A 17,489-nucleotide genomic window follows, 5' to 3' on the forward strand; every position below is an offset into this window, starting at 1 on the left:
ACATTGACTGAAGCGGCTTTTCTGTGCCCACACGTTCTTTACATTTCAGACTACTAATTATGTTTACAAAATGTCTCATTTTAGAAAAGCACTATGTGTGTACTAACCAGGGCCTTTCGGGAATAAATTGGCAAACAGGTCATACACTGAAAAAGTCATCCAAACCCACCGGGCTTTTTGTTTTGAAGTCAGTCTGCGTTTTTTTCTTTTCCCCCTCCCGCCTGCCCCTTTGTGGCCACAAAGCTGAGTAGCTGGAGTCCAGGGCATTGAATGTCAGCATGTCAGGGAGGCTGGTTGATGAGTGTCTGTTTAGTCTCAGTGCAGGGCGAAATGCCATCATTAATTCATTACCCAGCTGCCTGTCAAATAAATTGGCAATTACGTCCACCGCAGAAGCTTGGAATTCAGTAAATAGCACGTTACCATCTCAGAGTCGTTGAGAGATATAAAGGGAAAAATTAAGCAACACCGTGTTTGTTTCAGTAGCAGATGACAAGGGGCAGCACATTGGTGCTGTGATGTAGTGATGAAAAGCTTGGAAAGGGCTGGTAATGAGCTGTGTGGATTGGAACGTGTTAAAAACCATCACTGACTTTCCACTTTGTCTTTGTGTTTTATTGCAGAGCTCAGCTCCTTCCAGCTTGGGAACAGGCTACTTTGTAAGTGTATCTCAACTTTAACACATGTGTCTCTGAACAGCATAGCATTACTCCTGAAACGCAAGTGCCTTATTATATGGAAACAAGAATAACTAACCAATCTCAGTCTGCCCAATAGGTTAACTTTTTCTATTTCTTCCTCCACAAATGCATTGTAAGTAACGTTTCAGACATGGTGGTCAATGTTCTCCTGAACTAATCGGGTATCATAATTACAACATAAATTCCAACAGTATTTAATTTAGACAATTATAGCAAATAAGATGAACCATGGTTTTACCAGCTCTCTAATCTGAGATGGTAGGATCTTGATTTCCCCTTGTAGCAATTTTCATTGATTCGTAGACTTTAGAGAGCCCATTACGGCAGTCTTGTCTCGTCTCCCGTGTACCTCAGTCTGGAGAACATGACACAGTGATTTCTACCTGTTGGTTAAAAGCCCCATGTCTCACAGATTATCCTGGAAAATGCAGCTGTAATTGTATTTATACTAGATTTACATTTTGCATCACGAGAAGAGGATCAGGCCCCAGCTGGTTTGACAATTGATCGGTCTTTTTTTGTTATGTATTTGCACGCCTCTTTATTGATTGAACAGTCTATATTCATACCTTTCTATCTGTTTATTCTCACATTCATCAATATATACCTTTTACTTCAACAGATAAGTTTGGGAGTTAGAATTGTTTTCCAGTTAATCCCATGCACTGTTTATTTTCCTTTGAGACTTGTATTTAAGTTGCTCATATCCTGTTTCACTTGTAACTTAACACTATATTCTCCAGGCGTTTCTTTTCTGCCTTTATAATGTCTGTAGGAGAAATACAGCATTATGTATGTTCAAAACCTGGTGGATAAAATGCAGGGGGACTTTTCTATAGCATTGCTCTGTATAGTTAATAGTATAATCAAAGCCTGCTTCTATCTTTTCAAACTCTGGGGAAAAGAAATATAGTATATAGTGTTCGATTACGTGATGGAAAAACATTGTTGCTCTCTTGTCAGATTCCCAGATAGTAATTTTTTTCCTTTAGTACATGGTGAAATGTAGTCTTTTCTTCAGAGAGGTCTGTGATCCTATAAGAAAGTTATGGGATTAAACTCTGTGTGTGTGACCTCACATGTAAAGTGTAAAATGCAAACACAAAAATTGCTTAATACCTGGAGAAATGCCGTGTCCTGCTGGATTTACGTTGGACTTCTGCACAAACTGGATGTTTGTTCTTCTGCCAGTGGTAAGGTCTGAAAAGAGTGTTATCAATTGAATAAGTTTTGTGGTAGTTTTTCTAATTATACCAAAGTCCAAAGGAGTGTAAGGTAAGTTGTGAAACAGGAAAAAAATTGTTTCCTTTTTCAGGCACTTTCCATGTTTTGTATCGTATGTATTTTTAGGAGGGAGGGAATGAAGGGAAAAACAATATCAAAGGGCTCGATGTTTACTTTGTGTTAAGACCAAAACGTGAATGTCTTCCCATAGTTCAGAGTGAATTGCTTTCCTTTGCTGGGGCACTTAAAATTCAAATCATATGAACATATACAGACATGCTCTGGAATGGGCCAAATGTGGGATGGAAGGCTTTAACATATATAAATAAGCCTTGTTCTCCTTATAGAGCTGAATATGCGTGGTTTAAGAACAATGTTCGGTTTCATCTTCAGGAAGCAGAGGTAACAGAAGAAAAGCCATCTGCTGTTCTCTTGCACCATACTGTCTGTGGGTTGGTCCAGTAAAGTGAAAATCTGGAAGGTGTCAATATCCCCTATGCTCCAGCAAAAAGCTTGAAAGTTTCCAGTTCTCCCGAGTTAGGGATTTAGTAACAAGAAGAAGCTTGACATCTTCTAGTGCCAATGTATTGGCACTTTAAATCACACTAATTTGGATCTGTGTAGGTGGGGGAGACATCCCTTATTAGGTACCATTAATATGATATATTGAACTGCACTGTTTCTCGTGTATAGTCATAGCAATAAGATTTCTTTTAACTTTCTTTTTCTTTCTTCACTAATAGCCAAGTAGATAGAAAACATCCTTCCGTTTCTATGTTAAAGCCATTTTTACACTTACACAGGCTTGGATGAAACATAGAGGGTTTTTTTCCTCCCTTTTCACTTTGGAAAATTGTTTTTAGGATTATCTTGCTTATTGTTTTAAAAAAGTCCGTACCCTTATTAACTTACATGGGGCAAATAAAACCCAGATGTGTTTTGTGGTACCAGACAATGAGAAGAATGCTCCAGAATGGTCCAATTAGCATGTGTTTCTGATAAATGTAATGATTGTATTATCAAAGTGGAAAAGAATATGCACTTGAGTTGACTTCTTTTTTCCAAAGCTTTTAACTAGAAAGATCTATTAGTTTTTGTGTTTAGTGTTAACCCAGAACATCAAAACAAGAGTCATTGTTCTCAAATAAAACAAAAATAGTTTTTAGTTTAATAGATAATAATGAAGCTTTTTCCTGTAGAAAGTATTAATCAATATATGTGGTGCTTTGGACTATGAAATATTACGTACTATAGCACACCAAAGGAAACACAGTCATCAGGTAGGTTATAATGGACTTAACAGTAGATTCACTGTCCAAACACATCTACTACAGAAAGCAGAAACAGAGATGGAAGCAGGTTTTATTCAGAAATGAATGAACACTGAGGTATGGATTAAGTAGCTTATATTTGCTGTTTAAATCCAAGTATTAATGGAATCTTTGCGTGTTTAGGCCATGTTACCTCACATGTACATAACAGAGGTAATATTTGTTGGACTTGGAGTCTTCTTTAAGAAGCATGCTTATGGCAGGCACTCAGGTTTGACGGGTGGTGGGTCCTGTGTCTGCAATGTTTGTGGATGCTGTGCGTGCTACAGCAATGCAAAAAATACTTTTGGATCCCTTTATTCTATATAGAGCCTCCTGAGGTGACTGAGGGTTTAAGGAAACATTATAAACCTGACGCTTCTCAGTAATACAAAATCATTTTTCTAATATCTGTATGACAGTTCCATCCTAGTGCTTTATTATGCACTTCCCATAATAGTGGTGAAGGCTGAAATGTTACCTAATTTATGCTCCAACTAGGTAAATTTCTGAACGGCGAGGCTGGAGACTGGATTCTTATGTACTTGTTGCCTCTACGTTAGTGCTCCTTGAAAATCAGTGGGTGAAGGAAAAATGCCCGTGCTCTGGGGAGGCATTCATGCTGCCTGCTTTGACAGCCCACCTTTGCTATGAAGTCAGTGGGGAGGGCTGGGAACCTCCACCAAGTGATTCAGCTGACCGGGATGATCAGAATTGCCAGTGATTACACAGACTTTCTAATGAGGTGCTTTCAGCGAACTGGGATGCGTGCGAGTAACCGCTGAATGAGTGTTAACAATGCGAAGTTGTTGAGGGGTTCTAAGTACCTATAGCAAGTTTTCCTCAGTTCGAAACAACTTATCTTCTACTTCTTTCACAAGAGGTAGCATTCCATAGATGATGTTGAAAAGCCATTTTTGTTGTTGCTGGAATCTTTCACCTGTCTTGGCACTCCTTGTCAGAGCGGACACTTTCCTATCCTTTTTACCTGTTATTAAATCAATAGTCAGAAGAGAAGAGACGGGTAAAAATCATTCTAATTCTCCTATCAGCCTTCTGTACCAGCCTGACTGTTGTTTTCTATGGGATCGGTCCAGTCAATGATTGGTGCATGTGAGAGAAGATTTGGACATGCTGTTAATATTGGTGCACCCTAAGAAATCATAGCTGAATACTTCCTGGAAAATCTCACAGTTGTCTTTGCTATTTTTTGCATTGCAAATTGTCATTGTCTCTCATCAAAGATAGATGGTAAGGCAGGTTACATCTCATCAAGAAGTCAGATTGGATAATTGGAAAGTAGTTAGAATTTTAGGAAAAACACCCACCTTGTTAGCTTTAAAAGAAAAGTTATTTGAATTATGTGAGTTTTAACATAGTGCAGCTGTCTATGATTTCAGGAGGTTGAGAAATGTTTTAGAATATGGTTGGAGTTTGAATAATAGTAAAAGCTTTTTATCTTACCAGACCACAAAGAATGATTTTTATTAGTTTTCTTTGTGTGTCTCGCACCCTGGCAAAATCACACTAAAGGATACAGGTAGTTCGTTGGTTTGCAACACAGAACAGAAATCAAAACCTAAATAACTGAGTGGTTTGCTTTTAAACGACAAATTCAGTTCTCAGGATTGTCAGGTTCTTTGGCAATTGTACAGTTTCTCTGTTTATGGCAACTCGTTTCCATTTCTTGCATTCCTCGGCTTCTTGAATCTTTGTGGCAATTTCTGAAGGTTTTCTGTTCCTTTTTTTTTTTAATACTTATTTTTGGTTAGCAGATTCTTTTCCACTGAAAAGCAGAGTTTGCAGATTTTTCAGAACTGGATAAAAGTTGGTAATAAGCCGGTGATGGAAATAGTATTGGGAAGGTAGAAAGAAACGCCTATGACACTTGTTTCCCAAACAATGCTTTTGCTCCACCTTAAAAAAAAAAAGGAAGAAAAAAAAAAAAGAAGAAGAAAAAAATGAAAAATGTGATTTGCACATGGGCTGGTGACTCAGACAAACATAAATTGTGAGCATATTCCCAAAGGCTCTAGCTAATCAGTTGTGCTATCCAATTTGGCCCTGAGTGGGTTCAGTTCAGCAGATGTTTGCGTAGTTACAGCATGCCACTGGGACACTGTGTTGTGCAATGTTGCATTACATTACTCAGAGCTCTAAAAACTCATCCCAAGGAGAATAAGTGGAGCACCAGAGGTATTAGTGTAGAGATGATAGAAACCCGGTATTTGGCCTAGATAAGGCCAGCTATTGCACTATGCAGTAGGACTGCGTTTCACCCAAGATGTTACCTTACAGAAGAAATGTGGAATTAGTTACACCAGCGCATTCTCTGGGCTCGTATTCTCAGATAGAGCCCTTAAACCAGTAGATTTTCCTTCATTGCCGGCTCTATATGCCAAGGCAGAGATCCTAAGTAGCCTTTTGTTCTTTGAGGTGGTGGAATTTGTGATGTTGTTGACTCTTCAGATGGGAGTGTGTTAAGAGACTCCACCCTAGGAGAGTACAGTAAGACCACAGGACAGAAACAGATTAGATCAAAAGTATCATTTGAAAGAGATTGAATAAATTCAACCAGCTAATGTTACAGAAGGAATATAATACTTTACATCAGGTACACAGTGATGTTGGTAAATAAAGAGTTGTGGTTCTTGCAAGTAGGTTAAGTTGCTCAGTTATTTTTAGTGCTTGACCTTAGAAGCCAAATATTTAGACATATTTTGCTTATGTAGAAGTTTGTGTCCCTCTGAAAAACTGTGAGATCCACGACAGCACTACAGCAGTGGCTGTTTGGAGAGCACTACACTTAATAAACTGTCATGTCCCCTGTGAATACAGTTGAAAAGACAATCCTTGTTGTCCTGTGTTTGGCACTATAAATCATTGTTAACAAATCCTGGTTTGCTTAGTAGGGTAATGAATGATCTCCAATTTTCTCACTGTAATTAGTTTTACCAACCATTGTTGTGAAGGGTATACTGAAATCCATTTTAGCTCCACTTTAAAATCTCTGTGTGCCCGTTCTTTGCAGAAGTGAAGCTGACAACAGAGGTTATGAATCTTCTGATAGTAAATTCAGATTCAGGAAAAGTGGACAAGATCCCCAGTAGAAATCTCTCTGTGGGTTGTAGTTACCTGTTAGTATTTGCAGACCTCAGTGGAGCAGATTTGGTGTGGAGCAGTGAGACCTGGAAACTCTGGTGTTTCTTTAGCTGAAATCTTTTAGGTGTTGTCTTTTGTTTTCCAGGAGCCATTGAAAATGCAGTTTATTGTAACAGCTGCTGTAACGGAGGCATTATCATTGCCAACTAAATACATTACGTGTAATAAAATCTACTCCAGGTCTATTAATTTTAGCACTTATAAACCATAGTGCTGTTCCTAGGGAGAACCGAGGCTCATTAAAGGGTTTGCTAACAACATGACCATCAAAGCAAGAAGAACAGCAAAAGCGGGTGTATGTATATTTCCGGCGTCCTACTAATCATGAGAATAGCTGGAGCAAAGCAAGTGTTTTTGGGTAACAAAACTGTGTATTTTTGTAGAGGTTGAGAAAAACACATATTATTAACTCAATATTTAAGGGATGTTTAGGAAACAGAATAAAGTACCTGGGCTGGAATTTGGTCAAGACAGGTCTCAGATCATTCTGAACAGAGATGATGAAGGTCTGAGTTATTTTTGCAGCCCTTCTGAATGGTATTTCCTCATACACTGTAGAACCCTGCCCTAATGCATGCTCATGCTTTTTGAATAAAATGCTTTGAATTTAGAATATTAATCCTCACAGTTCTTCTTTCAATTGGGTGAAACTATATTGTCCAAATCTTAAACAAGGAAAGCAGGGCACAGCAGCCGTTTCTTACCCAGCTGAGCAGAACTGAGCTCAGATTTCAGAATTTCAGGTCTTTCAGGTTTGTCCCGTCACTGCTAAAACACAGATTTTCATCCTCTGTCTGAACAGTGATTCAGGAGGTGGTATCCCCAAGGAGGTATCACTTAGGATTGAGCAGTGCTGAGCTAGAGTGTGCTTCTTGGCTGTCTTGGGGAGGCCTTCACTCTCCTTCTGGCCCAAGGATTTTTCTGGCATGGTGTTATGTTTATTTCTCTTGTTTTCTTCACCAGATGCTTTGAGCTTGTTAGTCCCTTTTCTCTCTATCCACTTACCTTGTTAGAGCCATGTTTTTCCCAAGGATAACAAATGGGATGAATAGAGATGACATAAATAAAGAAAAGGAGAAAGGAAGGAAGTAAGAAATTTTATTTATTTGAAGGGGTGATAGGAAAATCTCGATTTTTTGCCAGAAGGGTCTCTGACTTTTGTTATCAGCAGAAGAGAGGAATATTGCAAGTGGTTGGTAGCCAACTTCATTTACAGTTTAAAAGCCTTGAGGCATACTCGGTACATATTTTTGATGGTATTTCAGGTGAACTTCCTTAATAATTTTTTTCCAACTAAAATAAATTTAGAAAAATCAAGACATGAACATTTATAAGCAAATCTTAAATTTTATAGTTTCCTCTTTTGGAGCTTATTAGAGTTATATAAGTAGCAGAAAGGCTTGGCAAAACTTATTAGTCTAAATTTGGTCTCTAATGCTCCATGTTACATGTAGCTCATATTTTGCTCATCAGCTCTTGCAAAGCAAAAGAGTTATTTTTTTTGTTCCCCTTCTTTTTCTCATGATGTGACATCTTTTTCTCTCATGTGACACAAATTGCAAATGTGAACCTGAATAATAAAGAACTGCTTCACTGATTGCTAAACATGCATTATGGTGCTTTTAAACTCATTTCAGGTCATCGTTCTGCAAATTAGTTTGATTGCAAGCAGTTAAGCTGTCGTATACACAGCCTTCATCTTCCAAGGGTCTCAGTTTCATATCATTAAAAGAGAGTGCTCAATAGCATTGAACGTATTTATTGTATGTTTAATATTTTGGAGGAAAGATAGTGTTGGGTCTCTAGAGGAGATTCTGTATCATTTCATGAAAAGGGATGTGCAATCCCTGAGTGCTTCACTGATAGTCCTGGGTTTGCATCGTATTTAAAGGTGGTTGTCCATGTTCTGCATGAAACAAGAGCCCGTTTCCTCTTGTTACTGTAGTTTCGTGGAATTTTTGTAACCCAGATGGAAAGAGAACACTGGACTGTTGCGGATGCAGATTATCTGCTGGTATTATTGTTTGTGGTGAGATTTTACTCAGAAAAATATAAAATGAAGATTTTTCTCCTGTGTGCACTTAAAATAAATGGAAAACCTTGCAAGCCTTCTGCCTTACGTAACTTTAGAATTTGTAGAATAGCACTCTTGTGCAAAACCCCGGGGGATTATGGCAAAAAGCATTATGGTAGAAAGGACTTTAAAGGAAAAAATCTGGTGAGTTCCCTGAAAAAACGTTCTGTGGTGGTGATTGTTTCAGTCGGCACTGTGCTGGAGACACCAAAACGTTTGCTGTGCTGAAATCACGTGTACGTTCATCCTGCTCTCAAGCGTGGGAGCTGTGTGCCGTTCAGGTCTGCCTTGCAGAGGTGGAATCCAGAGCCGCTGTGCAAACTTGGTGACCTTGGAAATCACCAGTACTGTCATTTGACTAACTGATAGGATTACTCTGGAGAAAGATAATGCAAAAGCCTCTAAGGAAATAGGAGTATGCAATAAGGATGGATTACTGATGAGGAGAAGCCATGTGATGGTGTTATTTTGGTGTGAGCTTCGATAGACTTCTCATTTTGCTGTTTTCTGAAGAAATAATCTCTCTCCCTCACTTTCTCATATTTTGGAAGAATACTTTTACAAATTTAGGCTACGTCATAGTGTTTAATCTTTTAAACAATAGATCTTTTTCTTCTTGCAAAACTTACAAGTAAGGAAATACTGGTATAGTTAAGTAGAGAAAACACTCCCTTAATACTGCAAGGCACTCAGCTCCAAAACTTGCCCAAAGTATGCCTTGTTCCTATGTGACTGATTAGTGTTATGGCGAATATTAGTACATTCTTCTTTTGAGTCACTTGGAGGGATAGTAGGATTGTACCTGAAGCTGAGAACACATCTCCTGATTGCAAGAATTGAGGCTGAATTTCACAGAAAAGAGTCCAATCCTCTTTCTCAGCCTTTTATGTCAGAACTCAAAATCGCTGTCTGATAAAATGTAGGACACCAGATTGAATTACTTCATTGAACCACTGCTGTCCCCTGTTAATGGTAATTGCACGGATATAGCGGTCTTTCTTGGCAACATCTCAGATATTTACCTCCCACTGTTTTTCAATTCAAACCTTTGATGAAAATATTCCCAGTACTTCTTTAAAGCAGACACCCAACTGTCTTTCTTGACAAAGGCAAGGTCTTTAAATCAGATCCTGACAATTTGTGACACAGCAGTCTATCTAAATCACCTTTTACCTATGTCTCTGTGTCATTTCCTGAAAAAAAAAGTGTCCATCAGAGGAAGGTTGCTGAAGGCTTGGTGCTCGGAGAGTCTCTGTGTGTGGCAGCATGGAGCTGGAAGATTTGTGTGTTTGTTTCAGTGGAAGTAATTAGATGAAGGCTTGTAAAGTTGCAATGCATGCTGTAATGGTTTGTTATAAATATTTGCGGGTACTTTGTCCATAAGAAAAACATTATTAGATTATTGCTGTTCTCAGACCATTAGGAAGTGAAGGTTTTTTGACAGCTTTTCCTTTAGTAATGGTAAATCTGTTTTGGAAAAAAAAAAAAAAATCAGGGCAAATGTTTTCTTCTTCGCTACACCTGAGGGTTAATGTGCATTCAGCTGAAGTAGCTTATTCACCTCCTGAAACCTCATCTCACTTGATGTTCTGAACTCGCCCTCTCAGAGAGATGGGGATGCCACATCCACCATTTGCTCTAGCAAAAGCTATTGTTTCAAGCCATCTTGCATCATGAGGAGTAGTCCTTTGACTCATGCAATCAGATCAGTGCGGTTTTCGTTACTGAGGAGCTGGCTGTCTAGCTTTGCGACAAGATGGCGACCGTTCACTTGTGCTAGAGGGTTTTCCAACAGATCTCTTTGCATTAGTGAGTATGCTTTTTGTATAGACTCAAGGTTGGCATATCAGTAATGAGTAGTATCACTGTAAAAGAATTTCTAGGAAAAATCTGTGAAAATCACTTGCTTGTGAATGAAGAGAAAGTATTTATTATGAATGTTTTAAGTATTCATTTTATTCAGTGACCTGTATAACAGTGCTCTTCACCGTAGAGACAGTGCCTGCCTGTGCATTATGTAGTACATTGGGTAAACAGATTTCTGGCTATTTCTGTAATAGAACTTCTTACTATTAATAGAATTGACTAATTGCTCCACCTTAGCAGATGAAAAGAGGTTGTTGTTAAAAGGCAGAATAGACACCAGCTATAGTAAAAGATCATGAGATAACTACACTAGTAAAGTGTTAATCTTTGCTAAGGAGGATGTACCTGTCAGGGATGGTGATGAAAGATGAGCTTGGAGGGGAAAAAAAAAAAAGACTGTTCTACCCTGTGCAAGTGCATGTGCCAGGCTGGTTCAGAGAGTGAGCTTCATGTTTGGAGTGGCATTGCTAGAGCATGTGATGACACTTGTGCCATTTGGAAAGGAAAGAAACCTTTCGAATGAAGGGCTGGACTTTTGGGTATATCAGTGAATGCAAGAGGAATGTGTTGCAGTTTCAAGGAATCATTTCCAATGCCAGATGGAAGGGTTTTCGCGGTGCGCAGTTGAAAGACAAGGTAGAAAGAAGAGAGGGATTTAAGATTTTTAAAACACTTTCAGTATTCTCCTAGAAGAGGTGCTCTTGCAATTTTGAGTTCCCTCTGCTGGGATGAGAAATGGAAAAGGGAAGACAGTTGCTGCCTCTTCTGCTCCCATACTTACCTTTTGATTTCTCAAAGGGTTTCTGACGATGGAGGTAACTAAGTTCAGCCAAACAATTTAATGGCATTGCCACACTTAGGGTATCCAGATTCCGCTTTCTTTTCTTTGCTGAAATGTGACATTAAAGGTAATAATTGAAGTATTTGTACTACTGTGCTACTACAGTAGTAGCAGTAGCCCCAGAAATTTTCCAACTGCAGCCCCTGTTTCTGTAGACGAGCACATGCACAGACAGAGTTGGAGAATTGGCAGCACAGACACTGGGAAAAGGAATGTGTTTTGAGGCTCTCTGAAAGGCTGTGATGCTAGCTAGTCTGTCTGCAGAGAGCTCACTTACACCTGGTGATAAGCCATGCTCTTCTTCTCTCTTCCTGCCTCCTCTGCAATATGAACATCTGGCTTGCAGGATTGTTTCCACCTTGAAGTGGCAGCTGTGTCAGAGGCGATGTGCTCTCGCAGCAGAGAACGGAAGCGCAAGCAAACCTGAACCTCATGCTGGCAAATCCATGCAGGCAGCTTCTGAAAGTGCTATGTCTTCTGCTGTGTGCTTAGAGTTGCCAGTTTGGAAGAGGCAGCCGTGAAGCCTGGGATGCTGTTAAACACCACTGAGGACTTGTTTGCTCCCTCCCCATTCCCCCTTCTCCACTGAACACAAACTGTGAGAAGTCCAAGAACTGCTGCGGTGCCAACAAGAGCAAAATTACTTGCAGCTGGTGAATGCCACCTGCTCCTGCCGAACTTCAGCCAAAACAGTTTCCTCCCCGGAGTGCCCTGGAGTGGGGAATCCAAAAGCTGTTCAGAGCAGGGTGATATTTAGTGTGGATGGGGAAGAGACATTGCAATGCTTGCTTGAGAGCAGAGTGTTTTACGCAGGAGGTCTCTAGTACTCCTTTCCCTTTCCAAGCTCCCTCAAATCACCCCTTCTTCATTCTTCCAGTATGTTGCTTATGAATATTAATTCAGCCCTCTCTCCCTTTAGATGCCATCCTTTTTCCTCATCCAAGCTAATGCAAATTTAATGTTGTTTAAAAAAAAATGCAAATGATGGCAAGAGCAGAGTGTCTTCCTTGAAGGCTCCCTGGTGTATTAATGCAATGACACCTCATGACACTGTATTTCCTTCTGTGGCAGAAGCGCTCCTTGACCCTGAGAAAGAAAAGAAACACCCTTCCTTGTGATTCCCACTCTGGGTCTTAATAGCCTTCCTCATTCATTCCTACCGTCATTTGTTGGCCCAGTGTTTCCAGTAGTTTGCAGATTATTTTACAGTTTTGGTTTACTAAGTACATACTGCTTACTTAAATTACCTGTGGTATAGGAACTGTAAATAAAAGAACATCATCATTATGAATTCATAGCAAGAGGCCACTTAGCACCCTCTGGTCACTGTGTTCTTTCTTATAGAGTACTTCATTGGTTCAAAGGACTTTGTTCTGATTGAATCAGTAGAAGCTTTGTTGTATTTAACTAGAAAACCATCAGTGTCCAAATGCTGCATTTGTTTATTTAAAGGAAGAATTTGAAGAACGCTGTTGTTGAGTTAACCCGCAAACAGTTTTATCCAGTTTGTGCCTGGCTTTAGGCCTAGGGAGCTCAATGAGATGTTTTGTACAACAGGCACTTGCTTAGGTACCTTCCAGAGTCGAATCCTAGGTTTATTAATTTTGTTGGTTCTGTCATCATTAGTCATTGCTTCTTGCATTCATTTTTGCAGTTCGGTTCCCAGTATTTCTTTGTTCTTTCCTCTGCTTTGCTATCATTGTCTAATTTTCGTTTACCTGCTATGAATTTGCTCTTCCTTCATTTCTCTGCTCAGTCATAGTTTTTTTCCTTGCCTATCTGCAGTACAAATGCCTGGAGTAATAACAACTAAGTCCTCTTTGTTATATCTTGAAAATATCATCTAGCATGTTTATATGAAAGTAAGTTCACTGCAACTTGTTTAAAAAGATAAAGCAAGCTTCAGACAGCATGTGAGAGAGCTATGATGCTCATGCTGTCGTATGCTTACTTGCACATATAATTTCAGGTATGAAATTAATCATACTGTTCTTTTGCTGTTGGTGGCCTTGTTTCCTAAAACTTCTCCGGGTCCTCTCTAGGGACCTTTGTGAATGGAGTCCTCCACCTGATGTTAATGATTAATATGTAGGTGAACAATCGAAACACAGGTTTTTTTGAGAAGTGGTGATCCCTGGAAATTCCATTGACACCCCATTCTGTTTCTTCCATCTTTCTCTTCTTCATTCCACGTTGCCAGGAAATGTGTTACTTCTAATATGGGATAGCTCTTTGAAGGAACTAATAATTTCCTTTCTATGCATACTCCAGAGGAATGTGATGTACTTGTTCCCTATAAAAGGATAATTGTGCTGCCTAAAAGTGCATAGAAAGGCAGCATGGTAAAAATAGATCGCAACCATTATCTAGAGGTCATTGTATCAAAACTCCCTTTTGCAGTTTTCCCTTGAAAAACAGCTTCCCTGACCCAGGAGGTCTGTTTCTGTCCCGTGTTTCTGTGCTCATGCTGTCCACAATGCTTACGGCCTGAATAGGAGTGTGTTTTTCCCTTTCTTTTTTTCAATTTGTGTCAGCTGACTGTGTTCATATAGCTAGAAAGCAGTAAAGTTGACTGCTGCATCTAAAATAGATTAAATTAGTGTTTATTTAACTTTTTACTGCTGACTTACAAAATTACTTTTAGTCTGGTTTGGATATATAACTTTTTCTATTAATTTATTGCCATGCTCTGCTTTGATTGCTTTTTTGCAGTGGTATCAAATTGTATGCTACTTTAATATTTTCTCCAAGATGCACTCTTGATTAAGTCTATGTTGGATATTTATACCACCAAGAGGGATACTACTTAGGAATTCAGTTTCTTAATAAATACCTATTTTTTAAAGCTTATACTTCTCTGAATTAAGGTGACTTGATTTAACTTCAGTTAATCACACTTTGTTTCATGAAGCTTTTGCATATACATTGGAAGAAAATATTTTCCTATCATGAATCACACATATGGCATAGTTGATACGCGATCAAAGAGGAGGTGATTTTGGGATGATGTGCAAAGCATATTGATTTAAATTTCTGTATCGTACCGGAATGATTTCTGGTTTGGTACTGTGGCAGGATCTCAGTAAGAGGCTGAGAGTTCTTTCGTTAGTTTCTGTATATGTACATTAACAGTCTTTGTCTCAAAAAGCTCATAAATGAAGTTAACTTTGAAGTTTGAGATGGAAAAAAACCCCAACAAACCACTGGAGAGGAAAGGGTATCACACAAAAAACATTATGTGTAAATAACTAAGTAATTTTTAAAATCAGAAGCTAGTTCACAATTGCTGTCCATAGCCACTAGTCAATGTGTTTATGGATGTGGAAAGGCACAGGATTAAAAAGAAAAAGTGTACAAGTCTAGTTCCAGAGTTTCAAGTTTTGTGGTGACCAGCCTAGTTCATTGGCTTCACCAGAGCTGTGCCAGCTGGCTCCAGCTGATGACCTGGTCTGTCTTACTTAGCAAGTAATAGTGTAGTCACTCGATGTGTAGGAACTGACATACTCCACAAATTGTATTTTTCTGTGTGACTTCCTAGGAAAGTACTTCTCTGTTGTTCTTGGTTTATTTTTTGCTTGTTTTGCTCTAGGAGTTTATACACAGCAAAACTGATGCTTTCACATGCTCTTAAATTTGTTTCTTAGCCTAGCCCATTACAATAGACCTTTCTTTACACCTAAAAATGATCCAAATAATTGTGATTGTTACTGAGACACACCATTTTTGAACTGGTCCTATTTGTCAGGTGCTAATTTTTGAAAGAAACCGTGTTCTGTAAAGTATGGAGCATGCATGTGGATCTTGCAGACATGTCCTTTAGCAGTGTCAGCCGTAGTTGCTCTCCCCATCTGGAGTCTCCTGCCTATATCACGAGTGCTCCTGCACCTCTCTCACCAGTCAGCATTGAACAAATTTAACCACAACTCCACTATTTTGCTTTTTTAAGCTACTATGGTTGATTTTGTCTGTGGTGGATGAAGGTGCACTCGGATGATCCCTTCTGCTGGCTGCACTCTACACGTTGTAACTTCCGATGGGGGAGCAATAACAACCCCTAGGGAGTGTGCAATGTCTGCAGCAGCAACAGCTGTTTATAAAGTTAACATCTGTCCTGGCCTCAGTCTCAAGATTGTCGGTGTTTTCATATTGATGAATTGAGCATTTGTATAATTTATATAAAACCATTCAATTTTAATGGCTTTTCTTTTCCTTTTTTCACTTCTTATGGCCCTTTGAAGGAAAAGAAATGCACTTCTGTGTAGATTTTTTTTCTTTTTCCCAAAAAACCTAGATGTGTTCTCTGCTGATGGATAGGCTTTGTTGCTTAGTGATAACAGCAGTGTTTCTTAACATTAGTTTAAATTTCCGTCTCCTCTCTTCACAGTCTCATCTCAACAAAGCAGAGGTTCAAGTTTAAACACATGCTTACATCCATTTTATTCAGGAGAGTGCGTAAGCACACATGCGTAACTGAAGTCAATGGGATTTAAGTGTGTGCTTCACTTTAAAGCATGTGCTTCACTGCTGTACTGAATACAGGGGGGTTTAATCTAAGTGGTTTGGAAATTACAGTGGCCTTGGACGTACTGATTCTTTCATCCATCTGGAAAAAGGGCTCCTGTGAAATTTAGTAAGTATTGTTCATGCTTTGAAACTTTTGTGTAAAAGGCAGTTGTTTTATTCATACTCATCTTCCTTGCAGTATGTTTAGTTTACGCGTAAAAGCATGATATGAAGATGGTTGGAATTTGCTGCTGTGCATTAGAGTGGGCTGGTGTGAGGCTGATTGGTGTAGGTATGCATTCAGGCTGCGGCTGCGCACAGCTCTTCTGTCCAAAGAGTAATGGCACCCAGGACTGCAATATTTAATCCCTGCCACTAGCACCGTAGTCTTTCCAGTGGCCACTTGTAAGTACTTAAGTCACCCACGGTACCGGGTGAGTATGTCTTTCCACAAATCAGTATATCTTTCTATATACTGTGTTAGAATGAACAACTCAAAGGCAGCTTGAAGAGCACTCATCTGTCTGTCTGGGTGTCTGTGTTACTTGTATATCTGTTTACGCAGGTAATTTTCTTTCAGATGTTGAACTGCAGCTCAGCAGCTGGGCCCCAATGTTTTGAAAATCTTTGAGAACTAATTAGGCACTCCTCAGAGTATGGCTCATCCAGCCAGTCTGAATAAACAAATGTCACCGTTTGTATTAGGAAATCTCTACAAATGACTGATCCCTGTCATGGGGTAACATTAATCTTTTTAGTATAGATTTCCAATAGTTAACCATCTGGCTCCATGCAGTTTTCCAGAAAACATTCACTACCGGGGCCAGTGGAAAAAAGAAGGTGGGATTAATAACCTGAGTACATCATATGAAGCATTAATCTTTAGGATTGGCCATTTGTTTTTATCAAAACAACTACCTTAAGATAATATTTCATAGCATGTGGTACTTGCATGGACTTCTTTCAAAATGAGAAAATGTTTCAGTATCTTCCATGTTCTGCAGTTTGCAAATTTAGTGTGGATGGTAAAGGCTGGAAGTATTCCACATTCTCTTCTGATTTATGTTGCATTTACAGTCCTGGCCTGTTTAATGGAAATGTCTGATCTTTGCAATATTTGTTGTTAAGGCTTTTCATTTTCAAAAGAAAACTTTCATATGGGAATCTAAAATTACACAGGTAAATGTTAATAATTAATATACAGGCTGGTACTGGCAGCACTGTATTCATCCGATGGATGAATTTCGTCAGCTGAGCTCTAAAGAGAAGTCTAGCATCTTGGTCTAGGTTAAACGATCTCAATCTGGCTAAGCGTTTAGGCACCTGCTTGACGTTAATCACCGGTTGTTCCACAGATTTCATTGGTCCTAAGTGCTTTGTTGAAATCCAGCCATATGACTTAGGTCTTGCCTGAGGTCCCTGACTTGCAAGCTGTGGCAAATTAAAGGCGAAAAACAGCTGAAGAGGTTATGGCCCTCAAGCTGTCTGTCCTGCCCTTGTGATGGAGATTACCTCCTCTGCAAGGCAGATGAATGAACGGCTTCTAAAGCATATTAAGTTAAACTCAAATTGGAGACGTAACACTCTAAGCTGAAAACTTGAGCACTCCAAAAGCTGCTTCATGAGCCATTCAGTTGTCTCTGCTGTGGCAGGATGACAACTGCCATCAGGGGAATGGAGTAGATGGTGTAGGGGATGGTAACGACTTTATTTTATTTTAATCTATCACTGCATGCAAATCAGAGCTCTTAGTCCCTTTCTTGACAGCCTAGCTTGTGAAGCTTACTGCTGTTTGGAAAGCTGGCTGG

At 39.3% G+C, this 17,489-nt stretch overlaps 1 protein-coding gene across 4 annotated transcripts in view; it reads left to right on the forward strand.

The window, feature by feature from the left end:
• The window catches only part of AUTS2 (activator of transcription and developmental regulator AUTS2), a 785,815-nt gene that overhangs the window by 361,611 nt on the left and 406,715 nt on the right, over nucleotides 1-17,489 (forward strand). For all 4 annotated transcript variants that reach the window (XM_086475189.1, XM_086475190.1, XM_086475191.1 and 1 more), the window contains exon 4: nucleotides 624-659. In XM_086475189.1, coding sequence (XP_086331315.1) covers nucleotides 624-659 — 36 coding nt within the window. The remainder of the gene's footprint in view (nucleotides 1-623; nucleotides 660-17,489) is intronic.

Source organism: Leptosomus discolor, chromosome 18, assembly GCF_034619465.1.
Source record: "Leptosomus discolor isolate bLepDis1 chromosome 18, bLepDis1.hap2, whole genome shotgun sequence".
Classification (NCBI taxonomy): Eukaryota; Metazoa; Chordata; class Aves; order Leptosomiformes; family Leptosomidae; genus Leptosomus; species Leptosomus discolor.